This window comes from Myxocyprinus asiaticus, chromosome 31 (genome assembly GCF_019703515.2).
Source record: "Myxocyprinus asiaticus isolate MX2 ecotype Aquarium Trade chromosome 31, UBuf_Myxa_2, whole genome shotgun sequence".
NCBI lineage: Eukaryota > Metazoa > Chordata > Actinopteri > Cypriniformes > Catostomidae > Myxocyprinus > Myxocyprinus asiaticus.
In genome coordinates this window covers 32,422,180-32,441,210 of record NC_059374.1, presented here as the reverse complement: position 1 = coordinate 32,441,210, position 19,031 = coordinate 32,422,180, and the positions used below count along the sequence as shown (strand labels likewise).

The window sequence follows — 19,031 nt, the reverse complement described above, 5'->3', positions numbered from 1 at the left end:
CTATCTATCTATTTTCTATTACGAAAAATAATAAATAACATTTATAACATGTTTTATAACCTTTCTGTATTGATTTGAGAAAGCTGGCTGATGTATGTGAATGCTGGTCAAGTAAAAATACTCTTTTAATGCGAAAGACTGTCACAACTATCTCACAAGCGGACCACCATGAAGTCGTTTTTCGCGCGTAAAAATATCCGTTGCGACGGTGAATTAATGAATTATTATGTGGACTTAATTTTTTTGTACCGCCGAACCAATAATAAACTCATCCTCTCGCCTTCAAAAAAATTATTTGACAAGATATCATCCTCAGATTTGTCTTATTTATCGCTGTAACGGTGCCGTTCTCCTTTGTGGTCACCAGAGCAACTCTACTGACGCTAGTAGGCTGTTCGGAAAGCTCTGGAAATCATAACGCAATCAGCCGACTCACAGCGGGCGGGCTGGACCGAGCTGGGCCGCTGCTGCTGACTGCCGCAGCGCGAAGGATGGGCTGGAAGTTTCTGGAAAGTTCGCTCAAAATAGATATATATGGCTCGCGCGTAGTAAGCTTGCGCACGCTCTGGATTACCTAAACTGCATGGACTGATATACACACGGACGGATTATTTAAAAAAATAATAATATTTAGGAAGGATTTGTTTATCTGAGCTTTGTCTGAAGCCAGCTTCCGGGATGGCTGTCGTGGGCTTTGATGTGGGATTTCAGAATTGCTATATTGCTGTGGTCAAGAGCGGAGGCATCGAGACCATATCCAATGAATTCACAGACAGATGCACGCCGTAAGTGGATGCTGTGCTTGGTGATTGCAAATTAATAAAGCTTGCATGGCATGTCATTTCAATGTATTGGACGCATGTTGACAGGTTGTTTGTCAGTGTAGCATTTTATTTCATGACTTTCTCCACATGTGGTATCCACCCATCCTTAAAGGTTAACAAAAAAGCATTAGTCACACTTTAAAATTTGTATGTCTACTTGATATGCAATAGATGTTTATTTGTTGTGTTTAAAAAAGAAAGAAAAACGTCAGCAACCCACATGGCATGGTTCCACTTATAATCAGGGATGCAAACTACTCACCTTTCAGCTACAGTCACCTTATTTAAAGTTAATTTGCCTAAATGTTCCTTAAAAAAATCACTTGAAAGTGTAACTTTAAACTCAAACACTTTAAAAGCTTTACATGCAACACAGAAAGCTTGAGAAACATCAAACAAACAAACTAAAAATATACAGGATATCTAGAATACCTGCTATGACTTTTTCACCTCTCATGAGTTTGCATCCCTGTATGGACTTTTTAATTGGCCTATTTGTACTTTAAAATTAAAATTCTGTCATGATTTACTCACCCTCATGCTGTTCTAAACTTTCATGACTTTATTTCTTCCATGGGAAACGAAAGGAGGCAGAATGACAGCCTCAGTCACCATTTACTTTCATTGTATAGAACATTTCCAGTAAAAGTCAATGGTGACTGAGACTTGCATACTGCATAACATTTTTTTTTTTTTTTTTTTTTGTACCACAAAAAGAAAGTCATAAGATTTAACATTTTAGATGAACTATCCCTTTAAGTTATGGTGTCTCCTACCATTCCTCAGCCCTACAATGACCTGAATATATAAATGAGTGTGCATCTCTACGTTTAGTGCTATTTGCGTTCCTCGGAGCTTATATTTAATGTCTGAACATTTTCTTTTAGAGCAGTTGTATCGTTTGGTTCAAAGAACAGGGCCATCGGTAATGCTGCAAGAAACCAGGTAGGCCTATGAAAATACATGCAAAGACTGATCTTTAATGGGATGACTATGCAAGTATGCATCATTGATCTTTTTTCACTTGTAGATGATAACCAATCCTGGAAGCACTGTCTCTCATTTTAAGAGACTGCATGGCAGATTGTTTCATGATCGTGTTGTGCAAGCCGAGAGGGACAGTTTACCATATGATCTGGTACCACTAAGTGATGGGAAGGTTGGAGTCAAGGTAAACAGCTTGTTGCAGATAATACTGATATGGAGAGTCGGAGCCAGAATAATTTACCCGAGGGGGCATTTGAAATTTCGAAGGGGGCACAGATTTGTCACTTTACCCTAAGAAGTAACACTGCTGGAAATGAATTTCCTCTCTCCATGCTTGCACTTTTTTGTTACATCATTTATTTAAATCCTTATCCTAGTTAAACTCCTTTTCTTAAATCCATTTCCTTCTTTTAGCCTTTGAGCCTCTGAGCTATGACTGAATTATATGGCAGACAACATTTTTCTAATTATGAAGAGAGCAGTCAATTGATAGTCACCTTTCACCTGAAACCACAAATAGTTTAGGAATTAATTTGCTTTATTTTATTTATTTTACAATTGAGTTGAATATTCAGGCTGTCAAAATTGGTTCAAATACAACATTGACAGAGGGGACACAGTGGTCTGGCTGAGGGGGCACTGCATATTAGGGGCACTGTTATAATAATGCATATTTAAGCATATTATTTTTACATTTAATAAAGTATATTTTATCCCCATCATTATTGAATCCTCGTTTTATGTTTTTAGTTTACGGTGTTATTGTGTGCATTTCATAGACATAATATTATAGTAACTGAGGCTGGACAATATAGTATAAAAATAATAAAGTGTTTTATTGAACTCGTTTCAGCCATAACACGAGTTTAACCTCTTAAATTGAAAATTGTAGTACAATAAAAAAACTAATAGTAGATAAAACACTTGAATAATCATATTAAGATATACTGGTGGTGGCTGAGGAGAGTCCCTGTTCTCTATTTAAATGTGCTTTGAGTGTAGTGTCAGAAAAGCGATTTAAGTGTAAAATTAATTCAAATATGTACATGAGAGTGTTGTTTATCTTCATCAAAGCAAGTCATATTTTAGTTTCAAATGTTTAATCATATAACATAATGTCAACAGGAAAATAGCACATTTTGACTCGAGCTCCAGTCATGATCACACATAGGCAATGTTCAGGAAAGCTCAAATTGGGAGACTCATCCACCAGAAGAGCAGTGCCAGAACACGACTGACATAATGTATTCTTCCGCAAATGGCTTGCTATTTTAAGTTTTAACCACAGATGTCGCTGGAGAGCACAAAGTTACGTAGTGTAGCTTTACATTGACGTAAGGGCTAACTTAGATTGTTAAAAGGATGGTTCCCCCAAAAATGAAATTATTTACTCATTTTCGTACCACCCCAGATGTGTTTGACTTTCTTAATTCTGCTGAACACACAAAGATTTTTAGAATATATCAGCTCTGTTGGTCCTTACAATGCAAGTGAATGGTGGCCAGAAATCTGAAGGTCCAAAAATCACAAAGGCAGCATGAAAGTAATCTATACAACTCCAGTGGTTTAATATGTCTTCTGAAGCGATGCAATCACTTTGGGTGAGAAACAGATAAATATTTCAGTACCTTTTTTACTATATCTCCACTTTCACTTTCAGAATGTGACTTAAATATTGATCTGTTTCTCACCCACGCCAATCATATCACTTCTGAAGACAAAGATTTAACCACTGGAGTCTTATGGATTACTTCTATGCAGCCTTTATGTGATTTTGGAGTTTGAAAGGTGTGGTCACCATTCACTTGCGTTGTATGGACCTACAGAGCTGAAATATTCTTCTAAAAATCTTTGTTTGTGCTCAGCAGAAGAAAGTCATACACATCTGAGATGGCATGAGGGTGAGTAAATGATGAGAGAATTTTCATTTTTGGGTGAACTATCCCTTTAATATGCCAAATGGGCACGGTTATTGGCTGATGTTGATAATCTCAAAATACTTTAGCTAAATATTGGCCATTCACCGATCATGTTCACCGATATATCCATCGACCACTACCTAGGACAGGTTGTGTACATTTATCGTAGGGATTCTTTGAACTGCAAAAAGTTTAACTCTTAATGTCATAAATAGGTCATGTACCTCAACAAGGAGCACCAGTTCACCATTGAGCAGATCACGGCTATGCTGTTGACCAAAATGAAAGACATTGCTGAAACCAATCTACAAAAGAATGTGGTGGAGTGTGTCATCTCTGTAAGTTTTCTGGAATATTATACAGCAACATTGAACGCAGAAACTTATTAGAGCCTTGAATAACCCAACAAATAATTTCTTAACTTGTTTGATATTTAATGGATACCAGGGGCATGCACCAGAAATAGAAGCTTTTATTTCATTTGAAATTTGCTGCCTTTTCTCTCAAAAATTATTTATAGGGATAAAAATGTTTTTAAGTATAGCTCTGTCATGATATTTTAGAGAAAGGTTCTCCTCTGACAGTAGTAAATTTGAATCAGGCTTTTTTTTTTTTCATGGACACCACACATGTGCAAGCCACCAATCCGATGGTTTGTTTGTTTGTGTTATTTCTTTGGCCATACAAATTATTCTGTCACGCATAGATCCCCTCATTCTTCACTGATTCAGAAAGGAGGTCTGTACTGGATGCAACCAAGATTGCTGGCCTGAACTGCCTGAAACTAATGAATGACAATACCGCAGGTAACTTCTGAATACATATAACCTACAACAACAGTACCTATTCGACATCCAGCAATGCTGACAGTTCTGTATTATTCACCATCCCAGTGGCATTAAACTATGGCATATACAAGCAAGATCTCCCAGGCACCGATGAGAAACCAAAGATAGTGGTGTTTGTGGACATGGGCCACTCAGCTCTCCAGGTCTCTGTTTGTGCGTTCAACAAAGGTAAACTGAAGGTAAGCCTTCTCAAAGTAAGTCGGATGCATCTGTAGGTCCCAAAGTTTGCATTTCCAGGCACATCAGTGCACGCTCTGTACTTTGCAGGTGCTGTCTACTGCCTTTGATCCTTATTTGGGAGGAAGAGACTTTGATAAGAGGCTGGTAGAATACTTCTGTGCAGAATTTAAGTCCAAGTACAAGTTAGATGTAAAGTCCAAGGTGCGAGCTTTACTGAGGCTGACACAGGAGTGTGAGAAACTCAAGAAATTGATGAGCAGCAACTCAACAGACATTCCCCTCAACATTGAGTGCTTTATGGATGATAAGGACGTCTCTGGGAAAATGAACAGGTATACATGCCTCAAGATACAAACATGTTGCCTCAATCAAAACAATTTGTTGATGAAATATTTGGAGTTTCTTGAAGAACGTGCTTGCTTTTAAAGGAATAGTTCTCCCAAAATTAAACATTTTGTCATTATTTACTCACCTTTATGTTGTTCCAAACCAGTATGCTGTTGTTGTTGTTTTTGTTTTGTTTTTTTAGGAACACAAAATGAGAAGTTTTGAAAAATCTTCATACAGCTCTATTATAAGAATAAAAGTATACAGGTTTGGAATGATATGATAATAGTAAATAATGAGACAATTTACATTATTGGTTGAACGTCCTTTAAAAGTCATAAAGAAACTATTATGTTACAAATAACCAATGATTGATAAAGTATTTAAGCTCCATAGTGTTGAGTGGTCTTGTCAGTATCAGTGATATCACATCAAACCAGGCAGGTACTGTATTCTGACAGATAAAAGGTAGTTTGATTAAATTTTCCTGAACCTATATTGTTAGGTACAACACATATGATTATTTACAGCCATTTGCGTGTCAATGAAGGCACATTGCAGTTCCAGATGCATTTAAACTAATTTGATGCCATAAACAACATAGATGATCAACAAGGGAGGAAATCATAAGGAAATGCCTTCCTTTTCAATACAGGGCCAAATTTGAGGAGCTGTGTGCAGACCTGATTGAGAGAGTGACAGCTCCTTTGGTGGCAGCTCTAGAACAAGCTCAAGTGAAGCTACAAGACATCAGTGCAGTAGAGATTGTAGGGGGAGCTACACGAATACCTGCTGTGAAGGCCCAGATCAGCAAGTTCTTCAAAAGGGATGTGAGCACTACATTAAATGCAGATGAGGCAGTGGCCAGAGGCTGTGCATTACAGGTAAGTGGGTTTTATTCTACATAATAAGTAATATAACATGGATCATTTAAAGCTGAAGGGTGTAATTTTTTTCTACGTTAAAATACTTGCAGAGTACAGCTATAAGTAAGCCATTTGTAGGCTGATTAACACTGTGGCTCTATCAAAACATTGCTCCGTTTTTTTGAGCATCTCGACCAGGCCGACACAGCAACATTGACTCAACAAATGATGTGAGTTTGGGGCTGGTCTATCTGTTTGTCTAACCAATCAGGTATGCAAACTCCTCACCTTTCTCCTACCGGGGCAGATCGCTTGAGTGATTACAGCTACGACCATTCGTATGCTTGGCTACAGCAGCACGTGCAAAGTGATTCTGCATCAGACAGAAATGGAGCGTGAAGAGCTTGGAACAAGTGGCACTCTTGAAACTTTTAAAAACAAACTGAAGAGGAATGTTGTCTGTTTACTTTGGCATCGGCGTATGAGTCTACCTTGTTCATCAAGGAGAGAAAGGGGCGGAACATTGTTTTCAATGTTTATTGTGGACATCTCCTGCTTTCTTACATGGCAGACTTGTAAAATCACCCTTCGTGACACTTTCTGCAGCACTTGTCATGTGAGGGGCAAAACAGGCACTTGACGCTGGCGTTGAGTGAGTGTTGACGCGCTTGACGAAAGGACATTATTGAAACTCATAATAATTGTTATCAAGCTATTATTGCTGTCTTTTCTGATAAAATTCATGCTAAACAGTTTAAATACTGTAGAAAAGGATAGATCTACTTTGTTCTTATAATGCTTAAACATTATAACGTCTCTTAGTAGATTTCATCATGAACAACTGAAAATGATTCAATGACTCACTAATACATTAGATGCTCATGTAGCCTCTTAGTGGCATCTCTAGAAGTGGTCACTGAACTAATCAGTAAATGGACCTAAACAATTTTGTTAAACAGAACCAAGCCACACCAAAGTACCCTTTATTTTTGCAGCTAATTCTGCACAATTATGCAGTTAATTTGCAATACTCGAATCATTAAAAGAGCTGGAATTGGTGTTTTTATCTTAAAAAAAAATATCCCCGGAAAATATTGTGATTGTCTCACCTTTTTCGCCCCTCATGAGTTTGCATCCCTGCCAGTGGAAGACATGGGAAGTGTTCAGGAAACCTTTATGAAAATAATCGGTTATTTGTCCCATTTCTATTTAGTGAATCTAATGGTGCAGGAATTACACACTTCAGCTTTTAGAAGTAGAAAAGAAAACAGTATACTGTGTGTGTGTGTGTATGTATGTATATATATATATACATACACACACACACACACAGTATATAGACATATTGCAGACAAATCTATACAAAAATCAAATATGTATTCCATGCAAAAATAATCACAGTCTAATGATCTAATATTTTGTTCCATAGTGTGCCATGCTCTCTCCTGCATTCAGAGTGCGAGACTTCTCCATCACAGACACTATCCCATTTCCCATCTCTCTTTGCTGGTCCAGTGAAGCAGATGAAGGCAAATCGTAAGTCTGTCAGCTAGCCACAGTATATTCTTACTATATCAGAGCCAGGCATGGGCAAATGTGCTGCTATGTTTTTAGGATGTGTTAATTAGAATATCAAAACACATCTGCTTGCATAGGCTGTGATATGTGGCTCACACACTGATGTGCCTCTGGTTATTTGTTCTTTCCGTCCAGTTGTCACGAGATATTTGGCAGGAACCATCCCTGTCCATCGGCCAAAATGATCACATTTTACAGGAGCAAGCCTTTTGTTCTGGAGGCTTCTTATTCAGATCCAGCATCACTGCCCTTTACCGAGGCAAAGATCGGTGAGAATCAAGGAGTTTTCCTCAAGGCAATAGAGCAATATTTTTTGCATTACAGCATACAATTGAAACTTAACCCTTTAGGCACGGACCTGCCGAGGGGCCCCTGAGGAAAAATAAAGAATCAAAATATTAACAACTACAGTCTTGACCAACACAAAATAGGTATCATTTGAAAGCTTAGAAACTCTACTTTCCAGTGCACACAGGCATTAAGACCAAAACTGAACAAGTTGAAATTTACAGACAAATCATGAGTGTTCTGTTTTGATAATTTATTTAAAAATAATGCACTGTACATATTATTGTAATCAGTAATAACATCAAACTGATCAAATAGCCATGTGTCATATGTTGTTGGAAAGCTCTCAAAGAGCAGAATACAACCAGCCCATTTATTTTACTTACAGACAAAAATATAGCGAGTAATAGCTAAGAATATTTCTTAGACAGTTATGTTGGTGTTGCTAATATGGCGCGTTTTCGGTTATAACTTAACGAAAAATAAACGGGACATTAAATGTCACATACCATTATTTAGAGGAGGTGGTTATCTTTCAAACGAGCCCACACACAATGTAATGGATTACATACATAGATTAGATAATCCACACAAAGCACAATGTTACATATGGCCACCAGGAGATGGTGCCATGCAAATGACACAGACTTAATGTGTCATTTGACTCATTGAGTCATTCTGTGAAATCTCATTACTAAAATCATTGTTTTGTTTGCATGTGTAATTAGTTCTTATGCACAATTATTATGTTTTATTTGTTTGTTTTGGACACATGGAGACGTTTTTGGACCCTAGGATAAATTATTTTTGTAATGCTATAACTTTAGATTGTTTTGTTCTATCAACAAAACTTTCTGGAGCCACCTTATTTACACCCAGAGATATATAATGTCAAATAAGAAAAATAGTAAATTTTTGGCTCAGTTGTTATTTTTTGTTGTTTTTTTTTCTTAGGCTGAGAGTCTCAGAATGTATCATAATAACATTAGAAAATGTGAAAAGTTTTCTTTACAATGATACTAAACACTTGACCCTTTTTTTTAAAAATTGAATAAGCCTTTAATTTTGGGTATGCCACTTAAACAGGAAATCTTTAAAAACACCTTCATTGCTTAAAGGGTTGAATCATATTTGTGCATGTGTATGATTTAACTAAAAATCCTGATGTTGTTAATGATATCTCTACAGGTGAATATAAATTGCAGAACATTCAACCTCAAGAGAATGGAGACAAGGCAAAGGTGAAAGTTAAGGTTCAAGTAAATGCCAGTGGTATAGTCAGTGTCACCTCAGCCACTATGGTCCTGAGGGTCAGCTCTGACGATTCTGAAACCACAGAAATAAATGAAGATATTTACTATCATGATGGCTCTGATGAAATTGACATACAGGTAGGTACCCCTCTGAGCTGTCTCTGTATGGCAAGTCATAACTGTAAGTGTTCTAATAACTAAAGCAAATTATAGTGAAATTAAAGGGTTCACATGTCTTTTTTTTTGTTTGTTTGTTTTTTGTTTTCGTATTTTACTATATCATGACCGTTTCCCACTTTCTCTTTGTCTTTCTAGAATTAAATGGGCAGCAAGTATAGAACAAGTTGTTTTTGCAGCTTAGTTTCAATAAATGCTCTTTTTGGACTGGGAAGGAAGTTTTGAATTCTAAAAGTTACAGTTACAGTACAGTTTTCATAGTACATTAAGGTCTTGTATTTTAAAAGATCAAAGTTATTCTGATTCCTCATATGACCCCTTTAAATCCTTGTTGTCATATATTTATTACTGAATATATTTTCAGTTATTGGCAGGGGATGTTGTCTAATAATATTTGGATTTTATCTTGGAAAATGTGGCTGTTTAAGCTTTTAGCGACAAAATAAAAAAAGAACGGTAGGGTGGTAAGGTGTGTATGGAAAATTCTCTCTGTTAAGCTTTAATTGATAAATAATATTTATTTTGGATTAATGGGTTTCAATGAGGGTGACTGTGGGCTATTGGCATCTTGTTGTAATGCTGAAATGGTATTGCGTAGAATGTGTAGAAATGTAATCGTCAGCTCCCTGGAACTGTGATTGTAGGACAAGACACAAGAGACAAATGCTCATAACCAGCTCTCGGTAGACAAAGAAAACCTGCCAACAGCACAGTGTCCACCCATGGAAAAAGAGCAGAATCATAAAGACGCACTGAGTGTAAGTGAGCTACATCTCTCACTTACCGCTCACTTATAGCTTGTAAATTCAGCATATGGATAAAAAAGTGCCATCTGCATGTACTGCAAATTATCTTAAAGGGATAATTCACTATAAGTAATTCTATCATCATTTCAGGGATTCATACTACTCACTTTTCAGCTAAAGTCACCTTTTCTGAAACTATTTTGCCAAAAAAAAAGTTTGTGAAATTTTCTAGATTTTCCTTATCAAAATCACTTGAGAGGGTTACTTTAAACTTAAACACTTAAAAAAAATAATAATAAAAAATCTTTAAAATATATATATTTTTTAAATTCAACAAACAAATCAACAGAAATTATACATTTTTAACACCTGTTATGACTTTCACCTCTCATGAGTTTGTATCCCTGCATTTACTCACCCTAATGTTGTTCCAAACCTGTATGACTTTCTTTTGTTGAACACAAAAGGAAATGTTTGGCAGAATGACTGAAACCTAACACAATGCCTAACATATCCTTTTATGTTCCATGAAAGAAAGTAAGTCTTATATGTTTGGAACAACAAGTACATAATGATAAGATGATATAATTTTCATTTTTTGGTGAACTATCCCTTTTAGTATGTGCATGTTATGTCAGTTTAACATTATGCTAATGGATGTCATCTATACTTCACAGATGAATGGAGAAGTAACCAATCAACCCCCTGATGCAAAAAAAGCCAAGATGAAGGTCAAGCATATTGGACTTCCCATTGAGGAAACAATTACCCAACAGTTGCCAAAGGATTGCCTTAGCACTTACATAGAACAAGAGGTACTGCTGATTTTAATATTCATTGTCAGTTCCAGAGGGTCCACATGCAACAGGTGTTTTTAGTGTTGAATATTTCGATGAATGTCAAATGATTGTTCAAATGCTGTAGCAGTAATAGATATTTTGTTAGCATAAGAAAATAATATTGGTATCTTGACATTGCATGAAGCTAGAAACATACATTCTGATAATTTTTTTAATTTTTTTATATCAAATCTATTGAAATATCTACTGGTCCTTCTCACTAGCTGGCACTTTTTAAATTGTTCTTTTTCTTCCTTTTACACAGAGCAAAATGATACAGCAAGACTGCCAAGAAAAAGAGCGAAACAATGCTAAAAATGCAGTGGAGGAGAATGTATACCACTACAGACACAAGCTGGAGGGCCCTTATCAGTCGTTTTTAAGTGCTCAAGTAATGTATCATCCTTGTAGCTTTGCTTAACTGCCAATGGCGACTGAATTGAGAAATTTTACCGGCCATGACGTATTTTGCATTATTTTAAATAAAAAAATATATATATATTTTTGTCCCTATGAAAATGGGGTTATTTAGCTGTTGTTTCATAGTCTAGAAAGATAAATGAGTCTCCATCAATGGGTAAAACTGCCTGTCACAAAAAAGTGAATACCACTCTGGATTTTTGTTTGATGGTTTAATGGATGAAGATGTTTACACGTCTTCACATACAGTATTGGATCATTTTTTTTCCTACATAAACCTTTAATGATACATTTCAAACTGAGGAATAAGTTGCAACAAATGTTTTCTTTAGACAGTTTGTATCATGCTCACGATACTTACAGAAAATTATCGGCCTTACAATCCGACTGTAATGTTGCAATCTGAAAGTAATGTTGCATTTCCCAAGTTTCCAGCAACTGGTGAGTAACTCTGTTGTATTTACACACCAGATCCAATTTGTACTCAAATGTAATGCTTGGTGAGAGCTAATTTTGGACCTCTATAATCATAGTGACATATATAATCTGATACATTCATGGGAACTGTTATGCCTAGTTTTAGAGGCAGATTATTAACCGATTTGCAGTAATTTATTCATTGTTGATTTTAAATACTGCATATTTTCATGTTTTAGAATCTCTAAAGGTAATATTCCATTCATAAATGGAACAAAAATGTTTAAATCAAATGGTGGTTCGTAAAATCTGTTGGCTGATGAATCCAGCATAAAATATTGCAAAATATTGCAAATGTGTTTTTTTTTTTTTTTTTTTTTTTTTTTTTCTGCAGGACCATCACTCATTCTTTGAGCTTTTAAATGGCACAGAGAACTGGCTGTATGATGAGGGAGCAGACCAAGATAAGCAGACTTACCTTAACAAGTTGGCAGAAATTCAAGTGAGTTGTTTATCCTTTTTAAGAGCACACAAACACATTTGATCATAGATTCAACCCGTGGAAAAATGTACTCTACATCCTAACCAGTTGTTTGCTCATTTTGCTCTGTTCGATTTAAGTCCGGCCACAGTCAGTGTTTTAATTTACTTGCATGTTTTTGACAGCTTGCAGCATTTGGGATGACAGGTGCTTAGTTTAAAGGCTGGGAGACTAATTTGTGTGTCTCTCTGTTGCACTTTTGGAAGAGTGGTAATTTGCTGCTGTGTACTGCAAATCTAGCAGAAGCATTCTTGCTTACAAACCCTCATTGTCTTATTCCACAGAAACTGGGTTTACCTGTGCAAGACAGATACCAGGAGTCCATAAGGAGACCACAAATGTTTGAGGAGCTGTCAGCCAAAATACAGAGCTACATGACTGTTATGGAGGAGTATAAGAATGGAGTAAGAATATGTTTCATCACTATGTACCCCAGAGCAATACACTATACACTAATTATAGTCTATGTGTTTAATGTACTGTTATGTGTGACAGTAAGGTTTAACCTGCTAATGTAAGGAAGTTTGTAAGTGAAGTATGTTAATATTTCACAAACTCTGTCCCTCAGAGTGACAGTTACTGCCATATTGATGCCATGGACATGGACAAGGTGAGAGTGTGTATTGAAGATACTCAGGTGTGGATGACAAACATGCAGAATTCTCAGGATAAACTGACGCCTGATCGGGAACCTGCCATACACAGCACTCAGATCCAGGAGAAGTTACAGGTGAGGAAAGAATTCCAGAATCATGAACATGTTTCATTGGGAAACAGATCTAACAGAATTCCTACACATAATCAATATTGATTTTGTTTATGTCCAAGCAGCCACAGGAGGGTGGTGTTATTCCTGTCTTTTCTCAGTCAATCAAAAGAGCTTTTTATATCCTTAATGTATGATGCTACATTATTTATTTATATATATTTTACTTAATGGAGCATTTAAGTTAAATTCAATCAACAGCATTTGTAGCATAATGTTGATTAGAATAAAAATGAATTTCGACTTGTCCCCCTTTTTCTTAAAAAAAATAAAAATAAATGACAGTGAGTAAATGTTAAAATACTCACTGTTTCGTAAGTATAGCCACAAAACATAAACAATATGCATGTTAACATGATTTTAGTGTGATAAAATCGCTTAATAACCTTTTCTGTGTAAAGTTATATTGAATTTTACAACTTCGTTGCCATGAAGATGTAACACCATAAACCCTAAAATCCGTAAACAATGATTTAAACAACTTTACAGCTCAAATAATGCACAAGTTTTATCAGAATAATTAATGTAAGTGCTGTTATAAAATTATAAGCTTAAAATATCTGCATTGAAACCCTCCAAAATTTGGCCCCATTCACTTCCATTGTAAGTGCCTCACTGTTACCTCGATTTCTGGTTATTTTAAAGAAGAGGAGGGACGAGTCAAAATAATTTTTTGTGGTAATCAATGTCATGCCACAAATGCTGTCTATTGGGCTTAACTTGTATTGAATCTGAATATGCCTTAAAGTGAAAAAGTTTAATCAGGCATTCCTCAGTTTAATGCTGTAGTTCTAAATATATTTCAGCATCTGCAAAACTGTAGTTTTAATGATTAATTATATGATTAAATATATAAGAATTCAGAAAAGAGGGCTTAGAACGTAAATGTATTGATAATCCAAATACTGTATATTTGCATTCGGATTTGCATTTCAGGATATTTGAAATTTGTATGGAAGACTTTCAAAAATAGGACTTTTATAATTCTGCAGGCACTAAACAATGTTTGTGAGGAAATAGTATCCAAACCCAAGCCTAGAGTCGACTCTCCTATGGATGAAAAAAATATTCAACCAGAGCACCCACACAACATGAAAAGTCCAGAAGATGTGACAATGGAATACACAAATTTGATTCAAAATGAATCAAAAAGAAGCCATGTCAATATTGAGTAGCTTATTGCACAGGAAACTGAATATTGGTTGATTACATATATAGTAAATCACTGTTAGCACATGATTCTTTAAGGTTCATGTAAACACAATAATTGAAGCTTTTTTTATTATTATTATTATATGTAATGTTAAGAGGTACATTTGAACCTTATTTCTTATGTTAAGAGTAATATTCATCTGATTTCTCTGTACTTTTCGGTTATTATTCTGTGTTTGCAGTAATTATATACCTTGACATTTTGAAAGCATCCTTTTTCTTCAGTTTCAGTCTGGCAGCAAAGCTATTGAAATCCCTTTGGAGGCAGTTCCAATGCTGGTAACAAAGTTGAAAGCTGTAGTTTGATAAAACTAAAAGCTTCAGTGGTTATTTCTACATAAGAAGTTAACAGTAATGCAGTTGTAATAGCACAACATATTGAGTGAATAGCAAATTGCACTGAATTGTCATCAATTGAACTGTCACTAGCACACTGACTGAAAGAAAGTTTATACCAAAACTACCCAGACTGAAACTAGGGCACTACACAAAGCTGAAGTTTGCAATTTCAGAAATTGATGTACCAGGGCTGCTGTTATATGCTTGACTGTTTCTCTATATTTTTGCTGTGTACTCAATAGAGATTGTCTTGTAAAATGCAATATTAATTTATTTATGGCACATACTGACAGTGATATCTGTGCAGCTAGAAACGCATTGGCAATCATTGTGAAATTTGTTGATAAAGTGCATTGAGAATAGTGCAGTGCCTGGTGTTTGTTCCTTTGTGTTCTGCTTAAAACTTTTGTTGTAAGTCTGAAAACACAATAAAAGCAAATAAAAACTAAAACTTTTGAACTTTTTTCACAAGTGTCAGAAGGAAAGGTTAGAGAGGATGTTAGCCTCAGACACCATTCACTTTCATTTTTTATTTTTTTTATTTCTTCCATACAATGAAAGTGAATGGGGAATGAAGCCAACACTCTTGCTATCATCTTTTGTGTTCCATGGAAGAAAGAAAGTCTTACAGGTGAGTGTGGTGAGGGTGAGTAAATGGAAGAATTTTCACTTTTGTGTGAACTATCCCTTTAACAGTTAGAATGCGTGACTTCAAATCATGAGGGAATATCCTGAGGACAAAAACATTCAGACCACCACTACATTGATATCACTATCTTGTCATTTATTTAGTCAGGTGAATTTGATTTTGGAACAATCTTCATCTTCTCCTTACTGTAGGCATTGACATAGAAGTGACTAGTCATCCACACTGTTGGATTTGAATGTATCCATCTTTTGGAGGGAAAGATTTGGTCTTTTACATGTTGGTGGGGGAACAATAATATCGTAGTCATTCACAGAGTGGTAGTCTTTGAGATTTGTACTCTTAACATGTTCGAATATTGAATGGTGTTGCCTGCAATTCAGAAGAGTAGAGAAAATCCAATTTGTTACTGCTAAATTAGAACACTTGGGGTGCATTTAGATGTGAATTCATCCTCTTTTACTGGGTTGTTTACTTAAAATACAAACTAGCCAACCTCCTGCCAGGCACAGATGGATACCAGTTGTTTGTTTCATCATCGATATCTTTGTCATTGAGGATGGATGAAGTGTCACTCTCATAACTGAGTACATCAAGCTGCAATTAGAGCATATTAGGACTGCTTAAGAAAAAAAAAATCCCAGTATACATACTGTATATAATCTCTTTTTTAAATTTTTTTTTTTTTTTTTATCTATCACTGAGATTTTAATATGAACACCCTTAAAGGGATAGTTCCCTTCAAAAATGAAAATCTAATAATTTACTCACCCTCATGCCATCCCAGATGTGTATGACTTTGTAGGTCTGTAGGTCCTTAATGCGAATGGTACCAAAATTCTGAAGCTCCAAAAACATAAAGACAGCATAAAAGTAATCCATACAATTCCAGTGGTTAAATCCATATCTTCAGAAGCGATATGATGTGTGTGGGTGAGAAACAGATAAATATTTAAGTCATTTTTACCATAAATTCTCCTCCTTGCCTAGTAGTTGGCGATATGCACGAAGAATGCAAATCGCCAAAAACAAAAGAAGAAAGTGAAAATGGAGATTGTAAAAAATGACTGTTTCTGCTGATCTGTTTCTCAGCCACACCTATCATGTCACTTCTGAAGATATGGACTTTACCACTCAAGTCTTTTGGATAACCTTTATGCTGTCTTTATGTCCTTTTGGAGCTCTAGTACCCATTCACTTGCATTGTGAGGACCTACAGAGCTAAATATGATCTATTATCTAATATATTATTATATATTATTAATAGTATAAATCTTTGCTTGTGTTTAGCAGAAGAAAGAAAGTCATACACATCTGGGATGGCATATGGGTGAGTAAATGATGAGAGTTTTGGGTGAACTATCCCTTTAAGCACCCATTATAAACCCCAGACAGAATTTAGGGACTGTTTAGCACTTTCTGCGCTTATTTTAGTTGAAAGTCTGGAACGGATTTAAACATGGTAAAACATTTTCAGTAGAGCACTGCACTCTAATTGGCAGTTGAAAGCATTTTTAAAATAAAACTAAATATCTAATAAATATGCAAGGGGCAGGGGATATGTTATAACTGTGAATGATAGACATTCCAATCTTGCAGAATTCTGCACACACTGATTCCGTGTGTGCCTTCTAGTGTGCAAAATAGAGCTGAGAGATTTTTAAAATGGTTAATCCAAAAATATCTTACCTCACTGTTTATATTTTTCATTTTCTCAGAGTTGAGGACATCTGACACCTTGATTTCTTTCTCTAGTATTGGATGGGAGGGCATGCTTAAGGGATCTATGAGAATCTCATAGGCAACAGCTGGATGTTTCCAGGAAGATGGAGTGTGAATGCTCCAAATCTCTGCTTGCCCAAATGTACCTGTGGAGTTCAGTGTATGTTAGATTGTCACTTCGCGTCAAGCAGCTATTTAATCTTAGTTTAAAACCTGGATTGTCATCTAGCTGGTTCACACAATGTTTTATCCTTCAAGTAATTAATCAAATCAGTTGCTTCTGAGTGAGATACTTCTCACTCAGAAGTCAGCTCAATAATTGAAATTAAGTGAACAAAAGATCTCCATCTTCATGAAAAATCAGATGTACCTATAAAGTCACCATGGACATTCCACAATCGTACTGAGCAGTCCATTGAGGAGGTAAGCAGCAATTGATCATTCTCAATTATCTTCAAGCTTGAAAAGAAGTCATTATATTAATGAGATATTGTTAAAAATTCAGTCCTGTACACCTACTTATTCATGCGATATTCTAATCAGCCAATCGTGTGCCAACAGTGCAATGTCCCTTAATTTGTCTTGCATTAAATGTTTTTTTTAAAAGTTCCGTAAGGCCAAGTAAGTGATGCATAAAATCATGCTGATACGGGTCAGGGGCTTCAGTTAATGTTCACATCAACCATCAGAATGGAGAAAAAGTTTGATCTCAGTGATTTAGACCGTGGCATGATTGTTGGTGACAGATGGGCTGGTTTGAGTATTTCTGTAACTGCTAAATCTCCTGGGATTTTCACACACAACAAAGTTTACTCCGAATGGTGCCAAAAACAAAAAAACATCCAGTGAGTGGCAGTTCTGTGGACGGAAACGCCTTGTTGATGAGAAAGGTAGACCATCCACATCAAAGTTCGGGGAGGTGCGCATTCTGAGCTGCTCACTACAATTGTACAAAGTGGTTATCTAAATTACCGTGGACATTCTGTCAGCTCAATCCAGCCCGTCTGGCACCAAAAATCGTGCCACAGTCAAAATCACAGAGATCCAATTTTTTTCCCTATCCTGATGGTTGATGTGAACATTAACTGAAGCTCCTGACCCGTATCTGCATGATTTTATGCATTGCACTGCTGCCACATGATTGGCTGATTAAATAATCGTATGAAAATGTAGGTGTACATATATTCCTAATAAAGTGCTTAATGAGTGTATATATATTTAGTTAATTATGAGTGTACGGCTTATTGAACCTACCTAGTGATACTGCTTATGTGTGCACGCCAGAAGTTCACCTCTAGAAATAAGTAAACGAGAATTGAGTTTAAAATATTATTTTATTGTTTAACTTGCATTTTTAAAAGAAGTTCGGCAAACAAACTAAACAATAATAAAAAATGAAAAAAAATTCCTTACTTTCAGGAGGGTTTTGTTCAGGCTGCAGGGCGTATTGCTTGATATTGTAAACATCGATGTAGCCAACATGATCAGCTGTAAAAAGCAGGCTGTCATCCTGCGTTAAAGCCAGTTTCATAATCTGCTGCTTCAAGTGAGACTTAAATAACAGAAAGTGTGAATTAGAACCCTTGGCTTATTCTGTTGAATGATTTCATCAGCACTAAATCTGTAATCATACTTGAGAAAAGGTCAGTTATAATACTTACAGCCTGAAAAGACGTTATGAATTTCCCCCCATTCAGAACACTCCAGAAGTGAACAAAACCTGTGATAGAGATTAAATATCTTGAGTGAGCTTAGAAGTTCTGCATATTGTATATGAACTGATCTTTTTTAATCACGTAAAGACACAAGTTTACCTTGAGACCCTGAAGATACAAGCCAAGCAGAAGAAGACAATTCTGTAACGATTGCCCGAGTGTTTAAGAAGATAAGGCTCAGGACACTTGTGTTCCAAACTATCATATGCGATTAAAAAACAACAAATACTTCAGGCCCCCTTGGCATATTGCAACAACTCAAAATAAATGAGCAAAAACACATATTCAGAATAAAAGGAAAGAAAAGGTTTTTTGAAATAAATTTTCTATATTGTTCTTTAAATATTAAAATGTTATTTGTCACATTATAGGTCCCTCTTGGTTCTTCAAAGCACTAGAACATACAGTAATGTGCAAAAGT

The 19,031-nt window shown here is 35.9% G+C and overlaps 2 protein-coding genes across 3 annotated transcripts in view; one reads left to right on the top strand and one right to left on the bottom strand.

The window, feature by feature from the left end:
• The first annotated feature begins 445 nt into the window (after positions 1–445).
• hsph1 (heat shock 105/110 protein 1) lies at positions 446–14,966 on the top strand. 2 transcript variants are annotated; one of them, XM_051665142.1, is made up of 18 exons: positions 446–785; positions 1,712–1,769; positions 1,855–1,995; positions 3,946–4,068; positions 4,437–4,536; positions 4,624–4,757; positions 4,846–5,090; positions 5,741–5,969; positions 7,381–7,487; positions 7,665–7,798; positions 9,006–9,208; positions 9,892–10,005; positions 10,671–10,808; positions 11,098–11,223; positions 12,064–12,171; positions 12,495–12,614; positions 12,779–12,940; positions 13,969–14,966. In XM_051665142.1, the coding sequence occupies exons 1-18, from the start codon at positions 679–681 to the stop codon at positions 14,149–14,151; spliced, it is 2,532 nt and encodes an 843-aa protein (XP_051521102.1). In that variant the 5' UTR covers positions 446–678; the 3' UTR covers positions 14,152–14,966. The 2 variants fall into 2 exon arrangements, with proteins under 2 accessions (XP_051521102.1, XP_051521103.1); XM_051665143.1 differs by having other exon boundaries at positions 668–785; positions 1,717–1,769.
• Positions 14,967–15,385: 419 nt separating this feature from the next.
• The window catches only part of wdr95 (WD40 repeat domain 95), a 44,207-nt gene continuing 40,561 nt past the window's right edge, over positions 15,386–19,031 (bottom strand). The window contains exons 23-30 of the mRNA XM_051665498.1: positions 18,710–18,808; positions 18,557–18,615; positions 18,309–18,447; positions 18,150–18,189; positions 17,266–17,354; positions 16,863–17,041; positions 15,670–15,770; positions 15,386–15,545 (exon numbers count right to left, since the gene is read on the bottom strand). Of these exons, the coding sequence (XP_051521458.1) occupies positions 15,386–15,545; positions 15,670–15,770; positions 16,863–17,041; positions 17,266–17,354; positions 18,150–18,189; positions 18,309–18,447; positions 18,557–18,615; positions 18,710–18,808 (866 nt within the window). The remainder of the gene's footprint in view (positions 15,546–15,669; positions 15,771–16,862; positions 17,042–17,265; positions 17,355–18,149; positions 18,190–18,308; positions 18,448–18,556; positions 18,616–18,709; positions 18,809–19,031) is intronic.